Source organism: Giraffa tippelskirchi, chromosome 4 (genome assembly GCF_054371585.1).
Source record: "Giraffa tippelskirchi isolate mGirTip1 chromosome 4, T2T-mGirTip1v1.2.pri, whole genome shotgun sequence".
NCBI lineage: Eukaryota > Metazoa > Chordata > Mammalia > Artiodactyla > Giraffidae > Giraffa > Giraffa tippelskirchi.
In genome coordinates this window covers 191,438,109-191,462,374 of record NC_137278.1, presented here as the reverse complement: position 1 = coordinate 191,462,374, position 24,266 = coordinate 191,438,109, and the positions used below count along the sequence as shown (strand labels likewise).

The 24,266-nt window shown below is 44.0% G+C and overlaps 1 protein-coding gene and 1 pseudogene across 2 annotated transcripts; one reads left to right on the top strand and one right to left on the bottom strand.

Annotated features, from left to right (window-relative positions):
• Positions 1-9,998: 9,998 nt before the first annotated feature.
• On the top strand, positions 9,999-12,996 carry LOC145545711 (eukaryotic translation initiation factor 3 subunit E pseudogene; annotated as a pseudogene).
• A 3,271-nt stretch (positions 12,997-16,267) lies between these two features.
• On the bottom strand, positions 16,268-23,251 carry GPRC5D (G protein-coupled receptor class C group 5 member D). Of its 2 annotated transcripts, XM_081589267.1 has the most exons (4): positions 23,106-23,251; positions 21,440-22,375; positions 17,626-17,694; positions 16,268-16,527 (listed from the first exon to the last, which is right to left on the bottom strand). In XM_081589267.1, the coding sequence occupies exons 2-4, from the start codon at positions 22,332-22,334 to the stop codon at positions 16,520-16,522; spliced, it is 972 nt and encodes a 323-aa protein (XP_081445393.1). In that variant the 5' UTR covers positions 22,335-22,375; positions 23,106-23,251; the 3' UTR covers positions 16,268-16,519. The 2 variants fall into 2 exon arrangements, with proteins under 2 accessions (XP_081445393.1, XP_081445392.1); XM_081589266.1 differs by lacking the exon at positions 23,106-23,251 and having other exon boundaries at positions 16,456-16,540; positions 17,640-17,694; positions 21,440-22,334.
• Positions 23,252-24,266: the final 1,015 nt, after the last annotated feature.

Here is a 24,266-nt window from a genome sequence, read left to right as displayed (position 1 = left end):
AAGGAGGCAGATCCTTTAAGTTGTTGTTTAGTCTCTAAGTCATGTCTGACTCTTTTGCAACTCCATGGTCTGTAGCCCGCCAGGCTCCTCTGTCCATGGGATTCTCTAGGCAAGAACACTAGAGTGGGTTGCCATGCTCTCCTCCATGGGAATCTTCCTGATTCAGGGATTGAACCTGCGTCTCTTGTGTCTCCTGCATTGACAGGCGAGTTCTTTACTGCTGAGCCGCTGGGGGAGAAATCTGAAGGAGACGGATTCTGGAAGAGCTGCCTGCAAAGTGGTGGGTCATCTCTTGCTGGAGGTGTTCAAGGTCAAGGGTGCTCTGCTGAGAATGATGTGGGTGAATTCTGTGTTAGGAGTGAGGCTGGACTAGGAAACCTCAAGGAGTCTCAGGACTCTGGACTCTCACTTGCCAAGCTGTCATTCTTAGGGTTTGATTCTAAGAACCATGGAGGGGTTATCAGTTTTCCACACAGTTTTCTTCCCCCACACCTGCACTTTCTTTGCCCTCAGGTAAAAATAAGAATGTCTTCATGGCTTGGATGTGCCCTTACCTTGTAGTAAGTGTAATTATTGGCTGTCATGATCCACCTTTGGCAGGTAGCTATATTTTACAGAAGCCTTCTTCCTAGCCTTGCTTTAGAATGGAAGGTGCCTCGTGAGTAGAGTGAATAGATCCCCCCCCCCCAAAATATTTCCATTCAAATCAGTAGCAAATCAAAGGCTGTTGATTGAATAACTGACAAGGGACTGACAACTGACAACCGTCTCCTATTGACCCGTCCCTGTGACCTTGGTTCCCATGATCTCACGCGTCCCTGGGGCTCTGTTACAACCCAATGTCATTACCTCATTTTCTTCAGCTTCCTAGACCCCTGCTTTTCCCAAGGTGTTCCATCAGCCAGAAATGCTTTCCAGTCTGAAAAACTGGAAGACGGTGAAGAGATGTGAGCATAGAATCTAGACACCTAGCTGAGGTTAACCCCAGGTAGGTTTTCACAAGTTGGTTTGGTTTGGACCTAAAGCTTTGTGTGTGCTCAGTTGCTCAGTCATGGCTGACTCTTGGCGACCCCATGGACTATAACTCTCCAGGTTCCTCTGTCCACAGAATTCTCTAGGCGAGAATACTGGAGTGGGTTGCCATTTCCTCCTCCAGGAGATCTTCCCAACCCAGGGATTGAACCTGCGTCTCCTATGTTTCCTGCATTGCAGGTAGATTCTTTACCACTAACCCATCGGGGAAGCCCCTAAAGCCTTAAGTAGGGCCTTCCAATCAGTTCACCTGTTGGGACACTTGAGAATTGATATAAATAACTGAAGACACGTGGGGGTAAATGGATACTGCTGGACATGCAGAAAGAGCCAGTCTGGGCTCTGGCCTTCTCAGACTTGCCTGCCGCCCATTGCTTAGCCCATCCTTGTCATCATCCCTCTTTGTACCTCTCTCCTATCTCTAGTTCTGATTCTTCCAGTTAGATTTCTTAATGTTTTTTATTTTTTGTTGTTGTTGTTTTGGAGTGTGTGTGTGTGTGTGTGTGTGTGTGTGTGGCCATGCCTCGATGAATGCGTATCTTAGTTCCCTGACTAGGGATCGAACCTGTGGCCCCTGCATTGGAAGCTCAGAGTCTTAACCACTGGACCACCAGGGAAGTCTCTGTCCTTAATGGTTCAATCATTCACTTCTGAGATGGGTTTCTCTCTTAGTCCTACCCTCAACGGAGTCCAGCTCTACAGGCCTCTCCCTGGAGTCTTCCCCCAGCTCTTCCCCTTCACAACATTTGCATCTCAGCTCCAATGTTGCTTCTTTAGTAAGGCCTCACCCTGCCAGTCTATTTAACACTAGTGTCCCGTTGCAGCTCATCTTCAGAGTCATCACTCTGTTTGCTTCAGAGCACTTATCACTTGCAATTACATTTCTTTCTCATTTTACTTTTTTTTGTCCCACTATTCTGAAAGTTTTAGGAAGGCAGAGAATTCTTTTGTGTCCTCTTATAGCCCCAGGGCCTAGCTCAGTGCCTGCACACGTATGAGAATTTGTTTCATGAACCAATCAACTTTGGGGGAGAAAGGTAATTGTTTTTTGTTTATCACAGGCTAATTAGGATTCTGGCTCCTCACTCAGGAGCTTCCCAGGTGGCTCAGTGGTAAAGAACCTCCTAGCCAATGTAGGAGACCTAAGAGACTCAGGTTCGATACCCGGGTTGGGAAGATCCTCTGAAGTAAGGGAATAGCTACCCGCTTCAGTATTCTTGCCTGGAGAATCCCAGTGGACAGAGGAATCTGGCAGGCTACAGTCCATGGGGTTGCAAAGAGCCGGACACAACTTAGCAACTGAGCATGCACACATACCTCACTCAGCAAGCCCGCTGTCAGAGTCAGTCCCTCTAGTCTGCGCTGGTGTCTTTCGGTGTCATTTATCTTTAAATAATTATGATGAATTTCAGTTGATCCACCATCAGATTTTTGTTTGTTTCCGAACAAGAACAACACTTAACTCCAATGTGATAAAAGCTATTCACAAACCTGAAGCTTGGAGGAGAGAAAGGAAATTCTTGACTTTGGGGGCTAAGTTTATTTCATCACATCCAAGTTTTATTTCCCTGAGGCTTTTCTTTGTCAAGCTTGGGAAAGTGCCGTTTCCTAGGAGAACTACGTAAGAACAAACTTCACATATGAGAAAAGTGAAAAGCAGCTCCCGAGGCAAAAATCAGAGAAGCATTTTAGACTGATCCCCCCTGAAGATCAATGGCAATCTTTTATTTTTCAAGTGCATTACTTTTCTAAACTGACTTGGAACAAATGGATGAACAAGGACCTTTCAGACTGCATAAACCAAAAGGGAAATAGATGAGAGTACCAGCAAAGAGGCTTGAAAGGATTTCTCTTCCTACATTTCAAGGCAACTGTTCCTTCCAGCAAGTTTCTCTTGGGAAAACTGGTGAATGTGTCCTGCATTAGGACTGGGTGGCAGCAGGTGAGGGTCAGTGGGGACGTGGCAGGCATGGGCTCGGGCTGGGATGAACATTACACTGGAGAAAGGGCGAGAAGAAGATGCAAAGGGAAGCTGAATGTTCCCAGGAACAGGACTGACTCATAAAATCTTTTCATTGATGATGCCATATCAAACCAATCACTTTCTGCCTTTTTGAGCCAAATTGGAAAAACCCGGACAGTCTTTGCTCCAAACCAGAGCACAGAGGAAGGCTTCTCTTGTCTACAGAGCGGCACCTCCCAAACTCAAGCTGTCTAAAGAGTCACATGAAGTGATGTGAAGTGTGAAAGTCGCTCAGTCGTGTCCGACTCTTTGCGACCCCATGCACTGTACAGTCCATGGAATTCTCCAGGCCAAAATACTGGAGTGGGTAACCTTTCCCTTCTCCAGGGGAATCTTCCCAATCCAGGGATCAAACCCAGGTCTCCCACATTGCTGGTGGATTCTTTACCAGCTGAGCCACAAGGGAAGGAAGCTTGTTAAAAATGCAGATCCCAGGGCCCTCTCCTGGAGGGTCTGATGTAGTAGATCGGGGTCCAGGTATGAAAAGTTATACTTGCAATAAGCATCCCAGCTGATTCTCCTGATTGGACAGGTTTGTTGTTGTTCAATCATTAACTCATGTCTGATGCTTTATGACCTCATGAACTGCAGCATGCAAGGCTTTCCTATCTTTCACTATCTCCGGGAGTTTGCTCAAATTCATATCCATTGAGTCAGTGATACTATCTAACCATCTCATCCTCTGTCACCGTCTTCTCCTTTTGCCTTCAATCTTTCCCAGCATTAGGGTCTTTTCCATTGAGTCAGCTGGTCGCATCAGGTGGCCAAAGCATTAAAGCTTCAGCTTCAGCATCCATCCTTCCAGTGAATATTCAGGGTTGATTTCCTTTAGAAATGACTGGTTTGATCTCCCTGAAGTCCAAGGGACTCTCAAGAGTCTTCTCCAGCACCACACGTTTGGGGAAAGGCATCAGAGAGTTAGCCATCTTTGTTCACATTTCCTAATTCACCAATCTTCCAGGCAAACCCTACCTTTTGCCTTCCCTACCTTTGAACTCAATCCATGGGAAGCCTCTCAGTCTGTTCTCCTCTTTGGGAGCCATAGTGTGGTTCTGCAAACAAGACTCCAGTTCCCTCCCTGGAGGGATCTTGGTGGAGACCTCCCAGTGTTAAAGGTGAAACTGGACATGGAAACACAGGCATCAGGAGAGATACCCCTTAGGGATGGAGCAGCCTTCTCCACTGCTAGGCATTCTAGGGCCCCTTCCTCCTGCCCCGCCCCCTCCCCGCAACGATCACATGTCCCACTTCATCACCCACCTCCACCTCTAAGCTCATTCCACAACCTTCCTTTCTGTCTCCACTGCAACTTCACGGCCTTGTATTCATTCAGGCGCTTCCACTTCCAACTCAGTTGGTTCAGAACCACTAATGCCCTCTCCACCTTCAGCTCTGTTTCTCCACCTGGACCCTCCACCTGGGGTTCCCTCTTTTGCAAACTGGAAGCATGGTCCTCTGAGTCACCCAGGCCAGGATGCTGGCTCCTCTGTCTTCCTCATTCCCTACGTCAAAACCTAAATATCTGTTTAAGGCTGTGGTTTGCAAGCCTGGCTGCCAAACAGAATCATCTGGAAAGATTTTATAACATACCCATGCCTGCGCTCCACTCCCAGAAATTCTGATTTAATTGATCTGTGGTGAGGTCAGGCCATGGACAGCTTTTAGAACTTCCCAAGTTATTCTAACATGCAGCCAGGGTTCCCACTCTATCCTCTGTTCCACCCTTCCCCATAAGGCAAATCTGATCCATTCGCAGGGCTGGGACCAGGGTGGGGAGATCGAGGCTCTTAGCTCTGGCACAAAATTCAAGGGAGAGCCAAGACCCTCAGTTGTCAAGATAGATTACAATATTTAAAAAAAAAAAATCAAAATGAGTGCAGAAAGACCATGATCCACAACACATAGACGTTTTATAAAAGCAGGCTGTCATGGTTTGTTTCATGACCCTGCTTATTTCACAACAGCAACAATTATTTCCCATCAGGCTGCAGTCTCTGGGCTGGTGTGGCTGTCATGTCCCTCCCAGGGGTTTATGAGGGTTGACAAAGGTGTGTAAACAGATTGGGCAACGAAGGACTCTAGGTTGTTTTTTTGTTTTTTTTTTTTGACTGGAGAGCTTTTAACTTTTTCCATTGGGTTCAAAACATGGGCGGATTTGTTGATAAGCCTGTGCCAGGGGAACACATGTGTGCCTCTGCCCCAGCTTCCAGCTTGACTTGGCACAGCGCTACTGACTGGCCGGCCACTCTTTTCAATGCCCTTCACACCCATGTCCAGGTTCCTGCTCTCAGGATTTAAGTCTTGTGTGAGCCCAGGAAGCTCAGCTCTCCAGCCTCAACTCCTATTGCTTTCTGCTTTGTGTGATTCAATAAAGGAATGCTTGCAGTTCTCCAACATGCCTTGGCTTTCCTTGTAGGGGTGCTATTGCATGGTGGCTCAGTAGTAAAGAATCCGCCTGTGATGCAGGAGCCGCAGGTTTGATCCCTGTGTGGGGAAGATCCCCTGGAGAAGGAAATGGCAACCCACTCCAGTATTCTTGCCTAGGAAATCCCATGGACAGAGGAGCCTGGCTGGCTACAGTCCATGGGGTTGCAACAGAGTTGAACTTAGTGACTAAACAACAACAGCAACACCATTACTCAGAAGTGTTTTCTGCTCTGCAAATCTGGGTCTTTGTAGCCAGTCGCATAGTTGTTGATTTCTGCACTGCTCAGAGATACCTGGCTGAGATGGTGAGTGGGGTTGGGATTCAACCTTGTTCCACTTATGCAGCCCCACACCCCGTCGCTCCGCCCCCCTCCCCCTACACTGTGCTTGGCATGAGGCTGTATCCTCGGGGGCTGCGGTCATGTTTTCCCACTCATCCACCTAGTGTTAGTCGCTCAGTCGTGTCTGACTTTGCAGCCCCATGGACTGTAGCCCACCAGGCTCCTCCGTCCATAGGATTTTCCGGGTAAGAATACTGGAGTGGGTTGCCATTTCCTATCCAAGGGATCTTCCTGACCCAGGGATCGAACCTGGGTCTCCTGCATTGCAGGCAGACTCTTTACTGTCTGAGCCACCAGGGCAGCCCATCACCCACCCAGAAGGGGCACGTTTTTCTAGCTTGGACAAAGACTCCCTGTTAGTGGCGGCTCTGAGTATCATTCCCCACGTCTTTCCCCATGAATTCCTCCCTCCCTCCCACATAAGACAGAGCTCAAGCTTTGACCTCCACTGGGAAGTCTTTCTTGCCCTCGGTCTCTGGGACAGAGTGACTCTAAGTTACCACCTCGTCCTCTGCATGTTTTTATGATGGCAGCTGTCCCAGTGACGTGTAATTATGTGGACAGCTGTAAAACCACACGCCTGCCACATAAGTCTGGCCTGTATCTGTCAAGTTCAGGGTGGTTCTTCTTTAATCTAAGGATGCCTTTGAAGAGTACTGGAGTAACAAGTAGTGGAGTCAAACATTCAGGTGAGTACCTCCTTTGTTTTACTTCAAGGTACCAAACAATTGGCTGCATCAGTCAGGCTGGGCATGGCTAGCTGAGATAGCAAATTGGGGGCTTACAATAAGAAAGTTCTATTTCTTATTCACACCGCATGTTCCTCATGGAACCCAGATGGATGGAGCAGTCAGTTTGCAGCTCTGCTTGCCACTGTGGTGGAGGAAAAAAACTCTTGACAGTCTGGTACCAATAATGAATTGCTTCTTCCAGGAATCAGCTTTGGAAGTGACATAATTTCTGCTCCAACTTACTGGCCAGAATTAGTGTCATGGTCCCACCCAACCTCAAAAGGGTCAAAAAAATGTAAGCCTACCATGTTCCTGGAGGGCAGGAGAGCATGGAAACATTTGGCAAACAGCACTGATGACTCCCAGAGTCAACACTTTCCATAAAATTGACTGACTTGCTTATTTCTTAAATAGTCTTTTCTACCAGTTGTTTTGGCATTCAGAAAAATGCATTATCAACATCAGGACATGGCAATGACAGCTATAGCTAAAATCCAAAGCACAGGTTTTTTTTGGAACATTTTCAGTGACATCTCTGCTCATGAATAAGGATTCTTTGGGGGTATGTGTCTATTTTACTTTATAGTTCAGATTATATTGTAAAAAACAGCAGAATGTAGTGGTCCAAGTTCAGTTTTAGATGAGATTCTTAGTGTCTTAGTTACACAAATAAATTGCCTAAAACATCCCATAGATCAAATGAGATCGATAGTGGATGTGAAAACCTTCTGTAGATTATAAAATGCTGAAATGTAAACTCTATTTAAAAACATATTATTGTTAGACCAATGGACTAGCCATCCCAAAGACCTTTATGTTCTATTAATAAGATCTTCTCCTGCTACAGGTATTTTTTTTTCATTTCTTTTCTGTTGATTTTCATGAGCTTTTAAAATAAACCCTTAATAAGAACAGAACCACAGAAAACATTCTTTCAGTATGAATCAGCTATATATTCAAAACAAAACTTGAAAAACTCAGTTTTTCCAGCAACAAATTGCCCTGGGAATGACGCCACTGAATTAGATGTTAAGGAATGTAAAAATGAGTTGCAGATGAAGTCTATACAAGTTTTTCCTAAATACATATAAAGTCCACTTTCCCTTTGTAGTATATATTTTAAAAAGCCAGCCCCACCTCTGTATACACTGGTGGAAGATATACACATCCTTAACATTTTCCCCCAAATCTTTAACTCTTAAAAACAATAATTAAGGGACGAATTTCACATTAAAAAGAAATTTTAGTTTCTCCCTTTAATTTTAATGTGTGCTCCCTTAGTGCATTTATATCATAGAAAGAACGTGTTAGAGTTCAGAAATGTCAGTTATATAAATTGAAATATATATGCAATGCCACCATTTGTCTCTTTTCTTTGCCTGTATTTTTACACCTTTTTAAATGAATAGCTTCCTCTGTGTTTACAGCATAGACTCCTTTATCCTACAGTTTGTGGACAATTATAGATCTATCAACTGATAGATTCTATCAGTTTCGTTTGTCTTGAATTCTGCGATGACACAGAACTTGTGCCTCCAGAATTTGTGACTATAATCATGTGAAAATCCTATGAAATGAAAAATTATGTCTAATCTCCAATGAAAGAGCTTAAGTGTGAAAGTGTGAATAAATCTCAGATCAAATGTCAAACGTTTAGATGCGAAAGGGTTTCTCCAAGAACATAGAAAAGTCAATATCCTACTCTGAATTTTTACATTAAAAAAAATCTTCCCAGAGGATTCTTTTCCAAACCAAACTTGATTTAATCACACCCTAAATATGTACAAAAAAGATCCTCACAACCCAGATAATCACGATGGTGTGATCACTCACCTAGAGTCAGACATCCTGGAATGTGAAGTCAAGTGGGCCTTAGAAAGCATCACTATGAACAAAGCTAGTGGAGGTGATGGAATTCCAGTTGAGCTATTTCAAATTCTGAAAGATGATGCTATGAAAGTGCTTCACTCAATATGCCAGCAAATTTGGAAAACTCAACAGTGGCCACAGGACTGGAAAAGGTCAGTTTTCATTCCAATCTCAAAGAAAGGCAATGCCAAAGAATGCTCAAACTACCGCATAATTGCACTCATCTCACATGCTAGTAAAGTAATGTTCAAAATTCTCCAAGCCAGTCTTCAGCAATACATGAACTTCCAGATGTTCAAGCTGGTTTTAGAAAAGAACCAGAGATCAAATTGCCAACATCTGCTGGATCATCGAAAAAGCAAGAGAGTTCCAGAAAAACATCCATTTCTGCTTTCTTGACTATGCCAAAACCTTTGACTGTGTGGATCACAATAAACTGTGGAAAATTCTGAAAGAGATGGGAATACCAGACCACCTGACCTGCTTCTTAAGAAATCTGTATGCAGGTCAGGAAGCAACAGTTAGAACTGGACATGGAACAACAGACTGGTACCAAATAGGAAAAGGAGTCCATCAAGGCTGTATATTGTCACCCTGCTTATTTAACTTATATGCAGAGTACATCATGAGAAACACTAGGCTGAAAGAAGCACAACCTGGAATCAAGATTGCCAGGAGAAATATCAATAACCTCAGATATGTAGATGACACCACCCTTATGGCAGAAAGTGAAGAAGAACTAAAGAGCTTCTTGATGAAAGTGAAAGAGGAGAGTGAAAAAGTTGGCTTAAAGCTCAACACTCAGAAAACTAAGATCATGGCATCTGGTCCCATCACTTCATGGGAAATAGATGGGGAAACAGTGTCAGGCTTTATTTTTTGGGGCTCCAAAAATCACTGCAGATGGTGATTGCAGCCATGAAATTAAAAGACGCTTACTCCTTGGAAGGAAAGTTATGACCAACCTAGATAGCACATTAAAAAGCAGAGACATGACTTTGTCAACAAAGGTCCATCTAGTCAAGGCTATGGTTTTTCCAGTGGTCATGTATGGATGGAAGAGTTGGACTGTGAAGAAAGCTGAGTGCCGAAGAATTGATGCTTTTGAACTGTGGTGTTGGAGAAGATTCTTGAGAGTCCCTTTGACTGCAAGGAGATCCAATCACTCCATCCTAAGGGAGATCAGTCCTGGGTGTTCATTGGAAGGACTGATGTTGAAGCTGAAACTCCAATACTTTGGCCACCTCATGCGAAGAGTCAACTCATTGGAAAAGATGCTGATGCTGGGAAGGATTGAGGGCAGGAGGAGAAGGGGACGACAGAGGATGAGATGGCTGGATGGCATCAGCGACTCAATGGACATGGGTTTGGGTAAACTGTGGGAGTTGGTGATGGACAGGGAGGCCTGGCGTGCTGCGATTCATGGGGTCGCAAAGAGTTGGACGCAACTGAGAGGCTGAACTGAACTGAACTGTAATATGGTTCAAATTCTAATAGTTCCACTAGCGTTAGAAAAATATAGAAAGATAGACAATGGTATTTCCAAAGTGTACTTGGTAGCTCTTTGAGCAATGGATGAGATCAGTATTAAAAGTGTATCCTTTTCTTTGGCAAGATGGCGGGGACGACTTGACTACTAGCATCATGCACTTTTTGGATCAGCACCTAGTCTTTCCATTGCTTGAATTTCTCTCTGTAAAGAAGATTAAATAATGAAAAAGAATTGTTACAAGGTAAACAGGATCTTCTTAGTGATACGAACGTGGTAGGCTTTGCTATGGAAGTATAAAAATACTTTATTCTGAGGGTATTCCTCATGCATTGGGAGAAAAAAAGAACCACTATTATTGCACAATTGAAACAGCTTCAGGTAGAAACTGAACCAACTGTAAAGATGTTAGAAGATCTAGAAACTGCAGGGCAAATGCAGTCATCCAGGGACGGTCAGATGCTGTTTGACTACTTGGTGGACAAGCTTGGTTTTAGGCAAGAGTATTTAGGTACACTTTGCATGCTAAGTCACTTCAGTCGTGTCTGACTCTTTGTGACCCTGTGTACAATAGACCACCAGGCTCCTCTGTCCATGGGATTCTCCAGGCACGAATACTAGAGTGGGTTGCCATGCCCTTCTCCAGGGGATCTTCTTGACCCAGGGATTGAACCTGGGCCTCCTGCATTGCAGGCAGATTCTTTACCATTAGAGCCACTAGGGGAGGTTTACAGGCATGCAAAATGCCAATATGAATGCAGAATTACTCTGGAGCAGCAGAATATCTTTCCTTCTTTAGAGTGTTGGTTCCAGCAGTAGATAGAAATGCTTTGAGTTCAGAACTTATGGTTGCAGGAGGAAGGGAGGAAGGATGTGGGGAAGGGATAGTCAGGGAGTTTGGTATGGACGTGTACACTTTGCTATATTTAAAATGGAAAACAAACAAGGACCGACTGTATAGCAAGGGAATTCTGCTCAATGCTATGTGGCAGCCTGGATGGGAGAGAGTTTGGGAGAGAATGGTTACATATATATGTATGGCTGAGTGCCTTTCCTATTCATCTGAAACTATCACAATATTGCCTGTTAATCTGCTATACTCCAATAGAAAATTAAAAGTTTTAAAAAAAGAAATGCTTTAAGTTCACTCTAAGAAACACTGACTTCTGAAATCTTAACGCAGAATTGGGATGCATCCATGGAAGACCTTACACGGCTCAAAGGGACCATAGATAATAATCCGCGAGTTCCCCACTTCAGTCTTTTCAGTCACGAACATGGCTCATTCATTGGTCTCTGTTTTCTTTCATCACCCCAAAGGGTGCCATGACATTATTGATCTCCTCCTTTACCAGCCACAGTTGTTGTTGTTCAGTCGCTCAGTTGTGTCTGACTCTTTGTGACCCCATGGACTGCAAAATGCCAGGCTTCCCTGTCCTTCACTGTCTCCCGGAGTTTGTTCAGATTCATGTCCATTAAGTCAATGAGGCCATCCAACCATCTCATCCTCTGTTGTCCCCTTCTCCTCCTGCCTTCAATCTTTCCCAGCATCAAGGTCTTTTCTAATGAGTCAGCTCTTCCTATCAGGTGGTCAAAGTATTGGAGCTTCAAATTCCCCAGAATTTGAATAAAATTGGCTGGGTTTCATTAGAAAAAATTCACCCCTGGAACTCACCACTCTGATCTGACAGTTTGACCATCCTAGCAACCCAGTCCTTCTGATTTTCCCGAGACATTCTTTTTTTATAGGTTCAGTTCAGTTCAGTCACTCAGTCATGTCTGACTCTTTGTGACCCCGTGAACCGCAGCACGCCAGGCTTCGATGTCCATCACCAACTTCCGGAGTTTACCCAAACTCATGTCCACTGAATCGGTGATGCCATCCAGCCATCTCATCCTCTGTCGTTTTTACAAGTTACCTTTTTAAATTTTATTTTTATTTATTTATTTTTGGCTGTGCTGAGTCTTCGTTGCTGGGAGGGCTTTCTGTAGTTGTGGTGAGCAGGGGCTACTGTCTAGTTGTGGTGCATGAGTTTAGCATTGCAATAGCTTCTCTTGTTGTGGAACACAGGCACCAGGGTACGAGGGCTTCAGTAGTTGCAGCACGTGAACTCGGCAGTTGCAGGTCCTGGGCTCTAGAGCACAGACTCAATAGTAGCGTTGCATGGGCTTAGATGCTCGGAGGCATGTGGGATCTTCCAGAATCAGGGATCAAACCTGTATCTCCTGCATTGGCAGATGGATTCTTTACCTCTGAACCACCAGGGAAGCCTCTTGAGATATTCTTGAAGACTGTCCATGAAAGGCATCTTAATAATGTTTTAAGTAAAGGTGCATGTTTATGCCTTGGAAGTTCTTTGAATAAGTAAGTTCTGACATATGTTAAAATGCAAATTTAATTATAACTAATCTATCTTTGAAGATAGATAGGCAAAGAAGATCTCCCACTGGAGGCTAGCAGTTTGAAACTGGTCTGAGCCATTTTGTTGCTGTTTAGTCACTAAGTCATGTCTGACTAGGACATTTAAGAGAAAGTTTTTCTTTATTCAGATGTCAAGCATGACTTCTTAGAAGTTAATGATGTTTACTCCCATTCAATGTTAATTGAGAAGCCTTCCTTCATATGCATAATACAGAGGCTTTTGTATCAAGGAAACAGAAAAAGATTTTCTAGTTTATTTCTCATGAATTATGCGCTTTTGAAATAGATGATTAGGCTTATTCTGAGGAAGAGGCTACAGAAGTATCTTGTTTACCATCTGAGTTTGAAGGAAAAAAGAGACTTTCATTCTGCCACAAGTTAGGCTTCATGTGGGACAGCTCTGTTGTCCCCGTGTCTTCAGAGAGTGTCTGGGAAAAAGTAGATTTGGAACTGATTGTGGAAGGAGGAAAAGAAGGCTGGGAAGGCATGAATCTGGCCAATATGAAGTAGATATAATCCCAAGAAAAGGAGCATTTGTTTAAAAGAAGACAGAATAATGGGTATAGTGCATGAGAAAACTTCATCAGTGTTGCGGTGCTTGGGCTCCAGAGTATGTGGGCTCAGTAGTTGCAGCTCACAGCCTTTGTTGCTCCACAGCATGAGGGATCTTATTCCAGACCTGACTACAGGCTAAAATAAGGCATAAGTCCTTTTTAAAGAGCTGGCTTAAGACTAAATATTAAAAAAAACTAAGATCATGGCATCTGGCATGGCATGGCAAATGGAAGGGGAAAAGGTGGAAGTAGTGACAGATTTCCTCTTCTTGGGCTCCAAAATCATTGCAGATGGTGACTGCAGCCATGAAATCAGAAGATGAATACTTCTTGGCAGGAAAGCAATGACAAAACTAGACAGTGTATTGAAATGCAGAGACATTACTCTGCCAGCAAAGGTCCGTATAGTCAGGGCTATGCTCTTCCCGGTGGTCACGTACGGTTGTGAGAGCTGGACCATAAAGAAGGCAGAACGCCAAAGAATTGATGCCTTCGAACTGTGGTGCTGGAGAAGATTCCTGAAAGTCCCTTGGACAGCAAGGAGATCAAGCCAGTCAATCTGAAGGGAGATCGACCCTGAATATTCACTAGGAGGACTGATGTTGAAGCTGAAGCACCAGGATTTTGGTCATCTGATGTGAACAGACAACTCATTGGAAAAGTCCCTTATGCTGGGAAAGATCGAGGGCAGAAAGAGAAGAGGGCATCAGAAGATGAGATGGCTGAAAGACATCACCAGTGCAATGAAGATGAACTTGGGCAAACTCTGGGAGATGGTGAGGGACAGGGAGGCCTGGCATGCTGCAGTCCATGGAGTTGCAGAGTTGGACACGACTGGGCCACTGAACAACAACAAGAATTTTTAAGCTTATGAGGAGATCATGAAATTTAATTTGGAGGGAAACAAATCTCTGATGCTCTGGATCAGGAAAAAAAATCATCAAGATGAAAAATATCAATTTTACCTGGGAAGGTATTTCATTAGCACCATGCTCTACTGAGCATGTCAGCCATGCTCCACAAAGAAGGTGTTTTATAATGAATTTTTTCACTGATACACTTTCTTTTGGTAAATAAGTAAAATCAGAAGATGATCTAAAATATTTAAGAGAATAGACAGCTTTCACATTCAGTAAATGAGTTTATTTATTTTGTTTATGGGCTTCCTCTATGGCTCAGCAGGTAAAGAATCTCCCTGCAATGCAGGAGACACAGGAGATGTGGGTTTGATCCCTGGGTCAGGAATATCCCCTGGAGGAGGAAATGAAAACCCACTCCAGTATGCTTGTGTGGGAAATCCCATGGACAGGGAAGCCTGGTGAACTATAGTCCATGGAGTCAAAAAGAGTCAAACACGACTTAGCACACACACACATATTTTATTTATTTGGCTGCAACCGGTCTTAGTTGTGGCACATAGGACATTTGTTGTGTCATGCAGAACCTTTCACTGTGGCTCACGGACTCTCTAGTTGTGGTCCCTGGGCTCCTGAGTGCATAGGCTCAGTAACTGCAGCTCTCTGGCTTAGTTGCTCATTGGCATGTGGGGATCTTAGTTCCCCCACCAGGGATGGAAACTTTCTCTCATCCCCTGCATTGCAAGGCAGATTCCTAACCAGTGGACCACCAGGGAAGTCTCAGTAAGTGTGTTTAGATCTTCCAATACTACTTATTGAATTGATTAATTGACTGTAACGTGCTAATCATGGGCTTCCCAGGTGGTGCTAGTGGTAAAGAATCCGCCTGCCAATGCAGGGGACACAAGTGATGTGGGTTCAATCCCCGATCCAGGAAGATCCCCTGGAGGAGGAAATGGCAACCCACTCTAGTATTCTTGCCCAGAAAATCCTGTACACAGAGGAGCCTGGTGGTCTACAGTCCATGGGGCCACAAAGAGTCGGACACGACTGAGCAACTAAGAACGCAAGCATAAATAGTTTTATCTGTTCTTTTAAGTGGTTCCTCATGGATCCCAACTCAGAAGATGATTGGGGTATTTAGTGTTATGTGAATTGCTACATAAACTCAAAAGAATTGATATTTTTCATAAACGATATTCTATAATTTTCATAAAATTGTATTTTCCTGGATTCATCTTTCTGGAGTTGGTCACTCATGATGCATGCTATTATTCCCTGGCTGCCCAGAGCACAATTCCCTGCCCACAGTATCTCTCTGAGGGAGCAGACATATGCGGTCAAGTCTGTACCACATGACCACGCCAAACACAGCTGAACCGACCAGTGGTGAGTACCGGACCCAAGGGCAGCCAATCCACAGGGTGATAATAAATTAACAGGTGGGCCAATGCAAAAGAGCACCCAATCAGAGACACTGGCGATCAGCTGGACCAATCAGAGTCTCTCTCAGGCATCTGAATTATGCCATACAGGGAGAAAATGAGTCAGCTGATGGTAGGTGGATGGATAAGTAAAAATACCACAAAAGGAAATAGTGAGGAAAGTGTCAAAGTGTTAGGAGAGGAGTGGTTGTGGGACTGGGACAGGAGAAAACAGGGTCCCCTCAATACCTGACAGTATTCCATCTCTATGAAGCTGGCTGAGTGACTGTAGAGGGTTCCCAGAGAGGGTTTTCTCTCTTTCCTGAAAGGTGTAACCTTACAATTCCATTCCTCAGACAGCCTGAAGGAGATACTTTGCAGCCTTACAACCCCCCAAATCTAACTAACACACGATCCAAATTTTGATAAAATAAAATGAGGATAAGCCTCAGAGGCAATTTGGTACAAAGAAGTTCAATTTTACCTTTACTAATTTTAGGGAAAACATCTTGGGAAACAGCATTAGCCATCCTATATGTCTTTAATGGGTTTACTGAAATTTGTCAGCTGACTCAAACACCTCTCACCTTCGAAACTAAATGAAACAAAATTATGTTGAAGGTGTTGTTGTCATCATTTTTGGGATAAAAAGTAGGAGAACGGGTGACAATGCTGAAATCCTTAATGAGCATCAACTCGGATGGCTCTTACCTTGCTGTTACTGGTTCATCAAAGCAGGTCACCTCAGTCATGTCTATGCCATACTTGCTGTCATGGGAGTTCTTCTGCTGTAGGAGAAACCTGCCAGATTGCAAGCCCATAAAATGTACATTTGTGGAGATCCTAAGGGTTCTGCTATGATATTTATTGCAAATTCTGGGTCAATCATATTTAGGGGCCCCTTTTAAAGAATGGCTAGAGGAGTAATCCAATAGTAAGTTGCTACTGCCATCTGTACTTTGTCACATTAGCATGACCCTAAGTTCATCAAACTGAGGTCTTTTGGTCTCATTAGTAAGAGGTGCCAGTTGGTCCCAGCATTGCTGGGGAAGGGAATCTTTCAGTTAGATGAATGAAGAAAGAGACACATAGTCACGGTAGGGTGGCCAGAAAGATTGTAATTATGCTTGAAGGGCAGTGTCCTGACGAAGGGCCCCGGATGGATGGAGAGGACCAGGAGGCAGGGAAGGAAGGATGGTTTGTTGGCAGATAGGCTTCCCACTTGCCCATCGGGGCGACATTATGATGATCTTCTGGGTTTTCATAACTCATGTTTCCTGTGGACTTTATAATCCTGCATCTTGCTGGGGGCTTCCTTTAGCCCGTGGAATGAGATATTTCTGTGTGGCATCAACAATCTGCAATGGAAGAAATGCCATCAATAGCTTTCTCAGCCAACATAGGGGATGATACTCTGCACAAGTATGCCCGAAATACTATCATTTCACCATCATTTAATCCTTTGTTAATTAAACAAAAAAGAAAAAAAAATGTTGAGTCTACTCACATCATTTTTGCTCTTAGCCATTAATAAGAATCTGTTTGCAAAATTACTGGAAGTTGAAAGTAACCCAAGAAGTTCTTGGCGGGGATAGTGAAGATTTTCTCATTGTGTAAATACCCTCTGGAGGCTTAATTACAGCAAATGATATAGCTGTGTCCTGGCCTGTGTGTCATTCCAGGGAAAGGCAACGTCAGATAACAGACCAAAGGGATTAACCTAGTTACAGTTGCCTAGTACAGTTCATTGAATGAGCAGTCTGGGCATGGCTTTCTCTCTTGGATCTTAGTGACTTCTGACCCCATAATACAAGTGTGTCCCAAAGTGGTATTTTTGGCTGTTTGGCTTTGTTTGTCTTCAAGCCATCACGGCACCAATGTAAGTTACCTCTGGTTCTACTCAGCAGTGTCTCTGTTTTTGCAGGCATAAAATGGGTGCACCCATCTGGGCGTCCAGATGATGCTGGCAGACCCAGCCCAGTTCTTGGGGTGGCCCAGACAGTGACTCAGAGAGGCAGCCAGCATGGTCCAGGAGATGCATTTAGACAACTGATGCTAAAAACAGTTCCTACACTCATGCATATTTCTAACCCCCCTCCCTCTTGTCCCCAAGGCGAAAAGCGGTGAGCTTGCTCCTCTTCACTGTCACATGAACCCTTCAAGCTGCCTTTTCTTTCAGGGACATTCACCTGCATCAGAATTTATTGTCAATGGCAGTGGCAGTGGGGGGTTGGGAATGGTTTGGGAAGAAGCAAAAGGCACGATTTAGCTTCACTGCTATGCCCTGGTGTGGATTCAGTCCGGATGGCTCAGGCTCTGCATGTCTGGAGGAATGACCCTGCCCTGTCTATCCTCTCCTGGGTCAGGAAAGCCATTGGAGAGGAAGCCTGACAGCTTGCCTAAGGAAGGTGGGCTTCCTCCATCCCTCCCTGGAGAATGCAGATGAGCACATTTACCTGCAGCTGAGTGGGGGCTACCAAACGCAGTTAATGCTACATCCTCCTCAGCGCCATCACTGTCTCGGGCTGAAAGCCAAAGCGGGGAAGGTCTGGGTTAGTGTCAGAGGTTCAACTGGAAACAGTACCTGAGGAGGATGGGTCTCAATGGCTTGCAAAGAGGCGCCTTCCTTTAAAAATAGATTCTCCACCGAGGCTACTTTTTTTTTTTAATTTGTGATTTTAAAAAGAGCATTGTTAAAGCTTCGGAGGAAGGTTGCATACAGATCACAATTGTGTATGCAGAAGTACCTCTGTGCTTAGTAACTGAAGGGGCTGAAGCCTCATCGTCACTTTCTATGCTGAGCAAAAGTTGGTATTTGCAGTAAGGAAAATGATCTGAAGGGCTTGTGTTGGCAAGAACGTTTTTCTCCTGTTTTCCATCATTTGCTATTCATTGACTCGTTTTTTACATTGCATAGCCTCATTGTTTCTGTCTTAATACCTTCCAAAAAATCATACTAGATTTGTCTGTAGATATTTAAACAAGAGATAGAAAAAAATGCCCACAATAATGTGATTCTTTAAAACGCACATGGGTCTTGGTTTTAGCGAACTCGATAAAATAATATTCTAAGTAATCTAAAACAGATAAAGTAGGCATTACTAGAACAGGAGCTTTCCTTTCATAAAAAGAGTTTCATGGCTGATATTCTAGATTTTTATTGCTTTTTTTTTTTGCCACATCCCAAGGCATGTGGGATCTTAGTTCCCTGACCAGAGATTGAACCCCCACTCCCTGCAGTGGAAGCGTGGAGTCTTAACCACTGGACCACCAGGGAAGTTCCCTTGATATTCTAGGTTTAGGATCTTTGCAAATTATATCACATTAAAAATTCTCAGTTAAAAGAGCAATTGATTTTAAAAATTCAGTCGATATGCAGTTTTTTAGGAACATGTTTATATCGCAGGGCACAGACATTTATACCCATTTGCTTGGTGTTTTGTAGTAATATGGCTGATTAGATTTTTATTCTTCATCTAGATGTTTTTATATCTTTGAACTAAGTTCATAAATCACTTTAGAGAGAATCTTTAAAGACTAATCTTTTGAAAGACTTCCAGGGAAATGAAATCCTTAATCCCCTTTGCTGATTTATTTCAGTGTACCAACTCTTTGCATTTAATCTGAATGCTTCGCACTTCCATTTGAGTCTATTTCTACCCTTCATCTTTAGCTGGAGACAGAAAACAGGACAACAGCCTCTTGGGGAGAAGTCGTCACATGTGTGAAATTCCCTGCTAAGCCCCTCTTGTCTTATTCTTCTTTTAACTGATTAATTCTGGTCTCAGAACCCAGTGGTAAATCAAATAATTATGTGACTGCAATCACAGCCATAAATCAGAAGAGTCACATGACAAATGCATGCCTCACAGACTGGAACAAAATGTGTTTTGGTACAGAATTTAGAGAGAACCTGCATGTCCATGAGAAAGGCACCTAAAGCTTAAGAACTACCATCTCACTTTCATCTTCTTAACCTTCCCACGTAGGTCTAATGTTATAACCCCTTCATCATCTTTGAGGTTTTCCACCAAGCCTCTCCAGATCCCCACACTTCTCCTCAGTGGATCCCAGAGCTGGGATGGGTATTCTTGTCAGGGACTGACCGATGCTGAGAACAAAGGCCTGACTGTCCTTGCTGACCACACATCTGTCTACACAGCACTGTGATTGTTTCTTGAGCAGACAAAAACAAACACAGCCGTGAGTTGCTTTCCCACTGCCAGCTCTTGACCTACAGCAACGTTTAGAATTTTTTACGTTATTGTTATTACATTGTACTGCTCTGATTCTTAGCTATTTTGCATCTCTTTGTATGTTTTTTCCCAACTAGGTGTCATTTTGTACATTTTCCTGAGTTTGAATCATTCTTCTAATTTTTGACATCTGTACTTTTTTTCAGGTGACCTACATCCTGATTCCCTTCTCTAAGCTTAAGTTTCTGGTTATTCTGCCCAGTTTTGGAGAGCAATCTACATGTTCTTTTCTACACCACTGATTTTTCTCCCCACAAAATATCAAATTACATTGACAATGACTATCCCTGGAAGAAATAGATTTTCTACCAATGCTCTAGTAATAAGGATAGTTACAAGGAAACACTGTGCTTTTGAAAGCTCTTTTTTTTTCCATGGGACATTTCTTAGAACACTTTAAATACTTGTCTAATCTTTGGGGGGATGGAAAATTGATCGTTACAAGTCCCAGTGTGTTCTGAGTATTACGGAACACTAAGAACTCTTTCTCTTTCCTCTGATTTTGTTTCCTAGAGACATATGATAGCAACAAAGCAGGCACAGAAGTTTTATCCTATTTTTTGGTGAGAACTATGAGAATTCATTTCAAGAAAGATTGACTCTGCAATTCTGCCGCGAACCTCACATCATCAAAAGCAATGAGAAACTCATATAGGAAGGATGTATAGTCTCAATTTCTGATTCGTGGTCAACTGAACTGAACAGAATTAATGAATGCAGCTATCTGAACAGGAATTAGTTTGAATGTGTAATTAGCCATAGATTACAGCTCAAGAAGTGTATGACTTAACAGGAAAGCTTCTATTAATTTTTTTGAGCCTGGTGAACATAATGTGTGCTATGCAATATGTAAAATAACATCATCTTTGCACATTAGAAATACATTGTGAGAAATCAGATGCCTATTAAGACACAGAAATGGATGTAAAACTGTGATATTGGGTTATGAATAATGGGCCAGATGTTTCAGAAGGAATTAATGAGTTTTGATGTATTTCCAGATCACTGATATTAGACATTTATTCTCCCAGGTTATTGGAGTCCAAGTCTCCTTGTTATCATGGATAATACATTTTATTCTTTAACAATGTATAGTCAGGTGACTTGGTCTTACATAAGGATTCAAATCTGACCCAGAAATTATTATGAAAATGTCACATAAGCAAGTTCTTTATTTCTATTAATGATTACACATCTGAGCCTCTGCTCAGAATTCTTACTTAATGGCGCTTCCTGTCACTTTTTGTAAACCTTGAAGGCTCTCAAGAAGTGAATGGTTTGCAAAGTAGACATCCAGAAGTTATTGGGCTTTGTGATTCTAATGAGATGATGAGTCGTATGAATCAGTCTACTATGATGTTTGGGGAAGTTAGTTTTGAGACTTAAATTTTAAAAATGTCAGTCACTGCTGCCAGGGGTGACTTTTGCACTTGATGGCCAAAACATCTGGACTTAGCACACTGTGTCATGCAAGGGCATGACCAAAGCCTAATTTGGGGCTGGTTAACTCATTTTATAGTGGGTGCCTTTCTTTATCCAGTAAGAATACTCAGAGCCACACCCTCTTTATTTAGGACCTCTGAGTCATTCTGTCTTGGCCTCTCTTCATGAATCTCTGTATTTTGGATGAACTGATTTTTCGGAAAAGTTTAACTTTGATTCTGTCTGCCTGTCTAGGCTTGAGCTATTTAGTCACCTCCCTAGGTCTTCCTTGGTGGTCCAGTCAGTGAAGAGTCTGCCTGCAATGCGGAAGACCTGGGTTCAATCCCTGGGTCGGGAAGATCCCGTGGAAGAGAAAATGGCAACCCACTCCAGTATTCTTGCCTGGAGAATCCCATCGACAGAGGAGCCTGGTGGGCTACAGTCCATGGGGTTGCAAAGAGTCAGACACGACTGAGCGACTAACACTATAACCTGACCATTCCCTTTTTGTTTCTTCCTGCTTTAGCTTCTGGCCCTGTTTTTCCTCCTGCTTTGCTCACAGGAGAGCCTCCCCAAGTCCCCCAGAGAGTACCTCTTGAGAGCTCCTGGTTCTCTGCTCTGAAGCTGCGTTCGTAAGTCGGGAGCGGGCAGGCATTGCCTGGCAGGGGGCAATCCTGCTGACACAACCGGTAGAGAATGCACAGCTCCGGGACAATGTACAGCAGCAGGAAAACCCATGCGTTGGTGACCAGGGCGATGCAGATGACGGGGTCGTCCCACTGGGGCTGCCGCTGGAGCTGTGTGTTGCCCTTCATGAGCATGGAGATCCACACCACCCAGATGATGATGGAGATGAGCACGGTGACAAAGATGAACCTGCCGTGCTGCTTCCAGTTCTCACAAGGGCCACAGAAGGTGGTCTTGGAGACGAAGAACGTGAGGGCCATCAGGAAGAGGACATAGACCAGGAGGACCACGAAGTCCAGGTTGAGCTGATAGGGTGTCATGTGCACAAACATGCCACCCCTGGTCATGATGAGAGTCACGTACTCAATGGCAATGATGGTCTGTAACAGGCTGACCCCAATAGCAACGCACAGAATTGTTGTCCAAGAGAAAGAGACTCGACCCCGGACCAGCTTCACCAGGTTGGAGGCGTGAGCCAAGAGGCACGAGAAGCAGAGAGCAAAGAGGACCCCAAAGAGAAAGTAGCGGATGGGGGCCGTCTGCTGATTGAGCTGGATGATGAAGGCAAAAGCAAGGCCAAAGAGCCCCAGCACACTCAGGAGGAAGAGGAACTGGGTGGGGAGGACATTCCAGTGAGCACAGTCTTGGACCCTTCTCATGAGGAAGAGAAACACCAGGAGCAGCATAACTGTAACCACTATGCCAACTGCTGCCAGGGACTCCAGAACAATGCCCCATGCTCCCTCAGTGTCACAGAGGAAGTAATAGTCCCCAGTGGACTCCTTGCAGTCCTCATACATGGTGACTTGTAAGTATCTCACTAGAATAGTCTTCTGTTCCCCTGCAAAAAAAACCCACGATGAAACAAATATGACTTTACCTTCACCCACGAGAACATCTGATGGGTAGTCCTGGACAGGACACTATAATATCTCTGATTCCCAGATGAAGATGCCTGGACGCATTGAATATGAAATAGCTCAGAACTATCGACCCCTCAAAACTATCCTAGCTCTGTCCTGCTAGGAAAGGAGAATCATCTTCACTTGAGGCCTCTGGATCATTCATGAATTTCATGTCATAATTTCCACCAAGGGTGTTTGAAGCCTAAGGCAGAATTTTTTTCATAAAGATGGGGTGTGTGACAACGTCTGCATGATTGCTGGACTCCGGTTATAGCAGGCTCCAGAACAAGGGTTGTCAACATTAATGGACCATTTGATCATTCAAGACATGAGGTGCTACTCAAAGGAGATAGGCTCTTCCCAGTCATTTTAATGACTGTTCCTTTTAATTCAAGTCAGTCCAACACATTATGCTTAAATACCCACTGTTCATTTGTCAAAGAATTTTACAAAGTGGCCTCTGCCCTCAATTAATTTTTTGGAGAGTGTAGCACCAAACTGTCTTGAGTAGGGCTGTCTAGAAAAAAAATCACACATATTCATTTGGAAACAAGTACCTACCAGCTGAATACCCCTAGTTCCACTCCCCTCTGGCTATTCCCAAGCCACCTGGCTTGAATGACCCAGGCTGACAGCTGAGGGCATGGTCCCTTCATTCCCACTTACCTCCTCTGTGTCCACGTTGGAGGCTGAGGCTGTAGTGGCTGCAAGGTTGTAACTGCCGATGAGTAAGAAAGAGACAACCTCAGCGTCTTTAATCTCTCCCCAAATGGGCGGAAGGATAGAGGCGCCCACTGGGGTTCCTACAGAGCCTATAAAAAGAACCCGAAGGTCAGAAAGACACACCTATTCAAGTTTCCCAGCAGCTTGTCTACAGAGATTTCTTTGGTGAGAACAACTGTTTTTCATTTTACTGCTAACCAGAGGCAACTTGACCTTAGGGAGGTCCTGAAGGGGGTGTGGCTTTAGGAAAGACCACCTCCTCCCCACAGGCTCCGATGTGATGGGGAGCTGTAAGAGGCCTTCCCTTGGCCACATGAGGACACGCCATTCTTCTTCTGACCTACTCCCTACAAAGAGCTTCTCAAGTGGCTCAGTGGTAAAGAATTTGCCTGCAATGCAGGAGACTCGGGTTCTATCTCTGGGTTGGGAAGATCCCCTGGAAAAGGAAGTGGCAACCCACTCCAGTATTTTTGCCTGGAAAATCCCATGGACAGAGGAGACTGGTGGGATACAGTTCATGGGGTTGCAAGAGTTGGACATGATTTAGTGACTAAACCGCCACCACTGCTCCCTACAAAGCCATCTCCAGAGTCTTTCCCACATCTTGATTTTGATCTTAAGATCCAAAGAAGCATCCTTTCCAAAGGAATCAAAGGTTGGCTGAGCCATAAAGGATTAGAAGGATCATGCACATCAAAAGGTCCAGTGGTTGCCATCTCTGTGACTTCGGGGAAATTTGACTTTTCTACTCTGCCATTTTCCTCTTCTTTGGAGTCTTTCTCAAGCTTTGGCCACCCATGAGGTGGGGGCTCTACCCAGACCAGCTCTTCTGGGATTGGCAAGGCCTTTGGTATAACTTCCCTCTCTCCTTGCTCCCCTCACCCTTATCAGAATGCACTCTGATTGGGTCTCATTTCATTGGGGCTTTCCCAGGGCCCAAGACAAAAGAATGTGCAATTAACAGTTCCAGCTCATATTGGTATAACATATTCTTTTTCTCTTTTTCTCACTAGAACCAAATGGTTCTAGTGACTGTTCTAGTGGTGATGTATAATACAGCACTCAGGATGGGGTCCAGGCTATACTGACTACAGGCCACCCCTA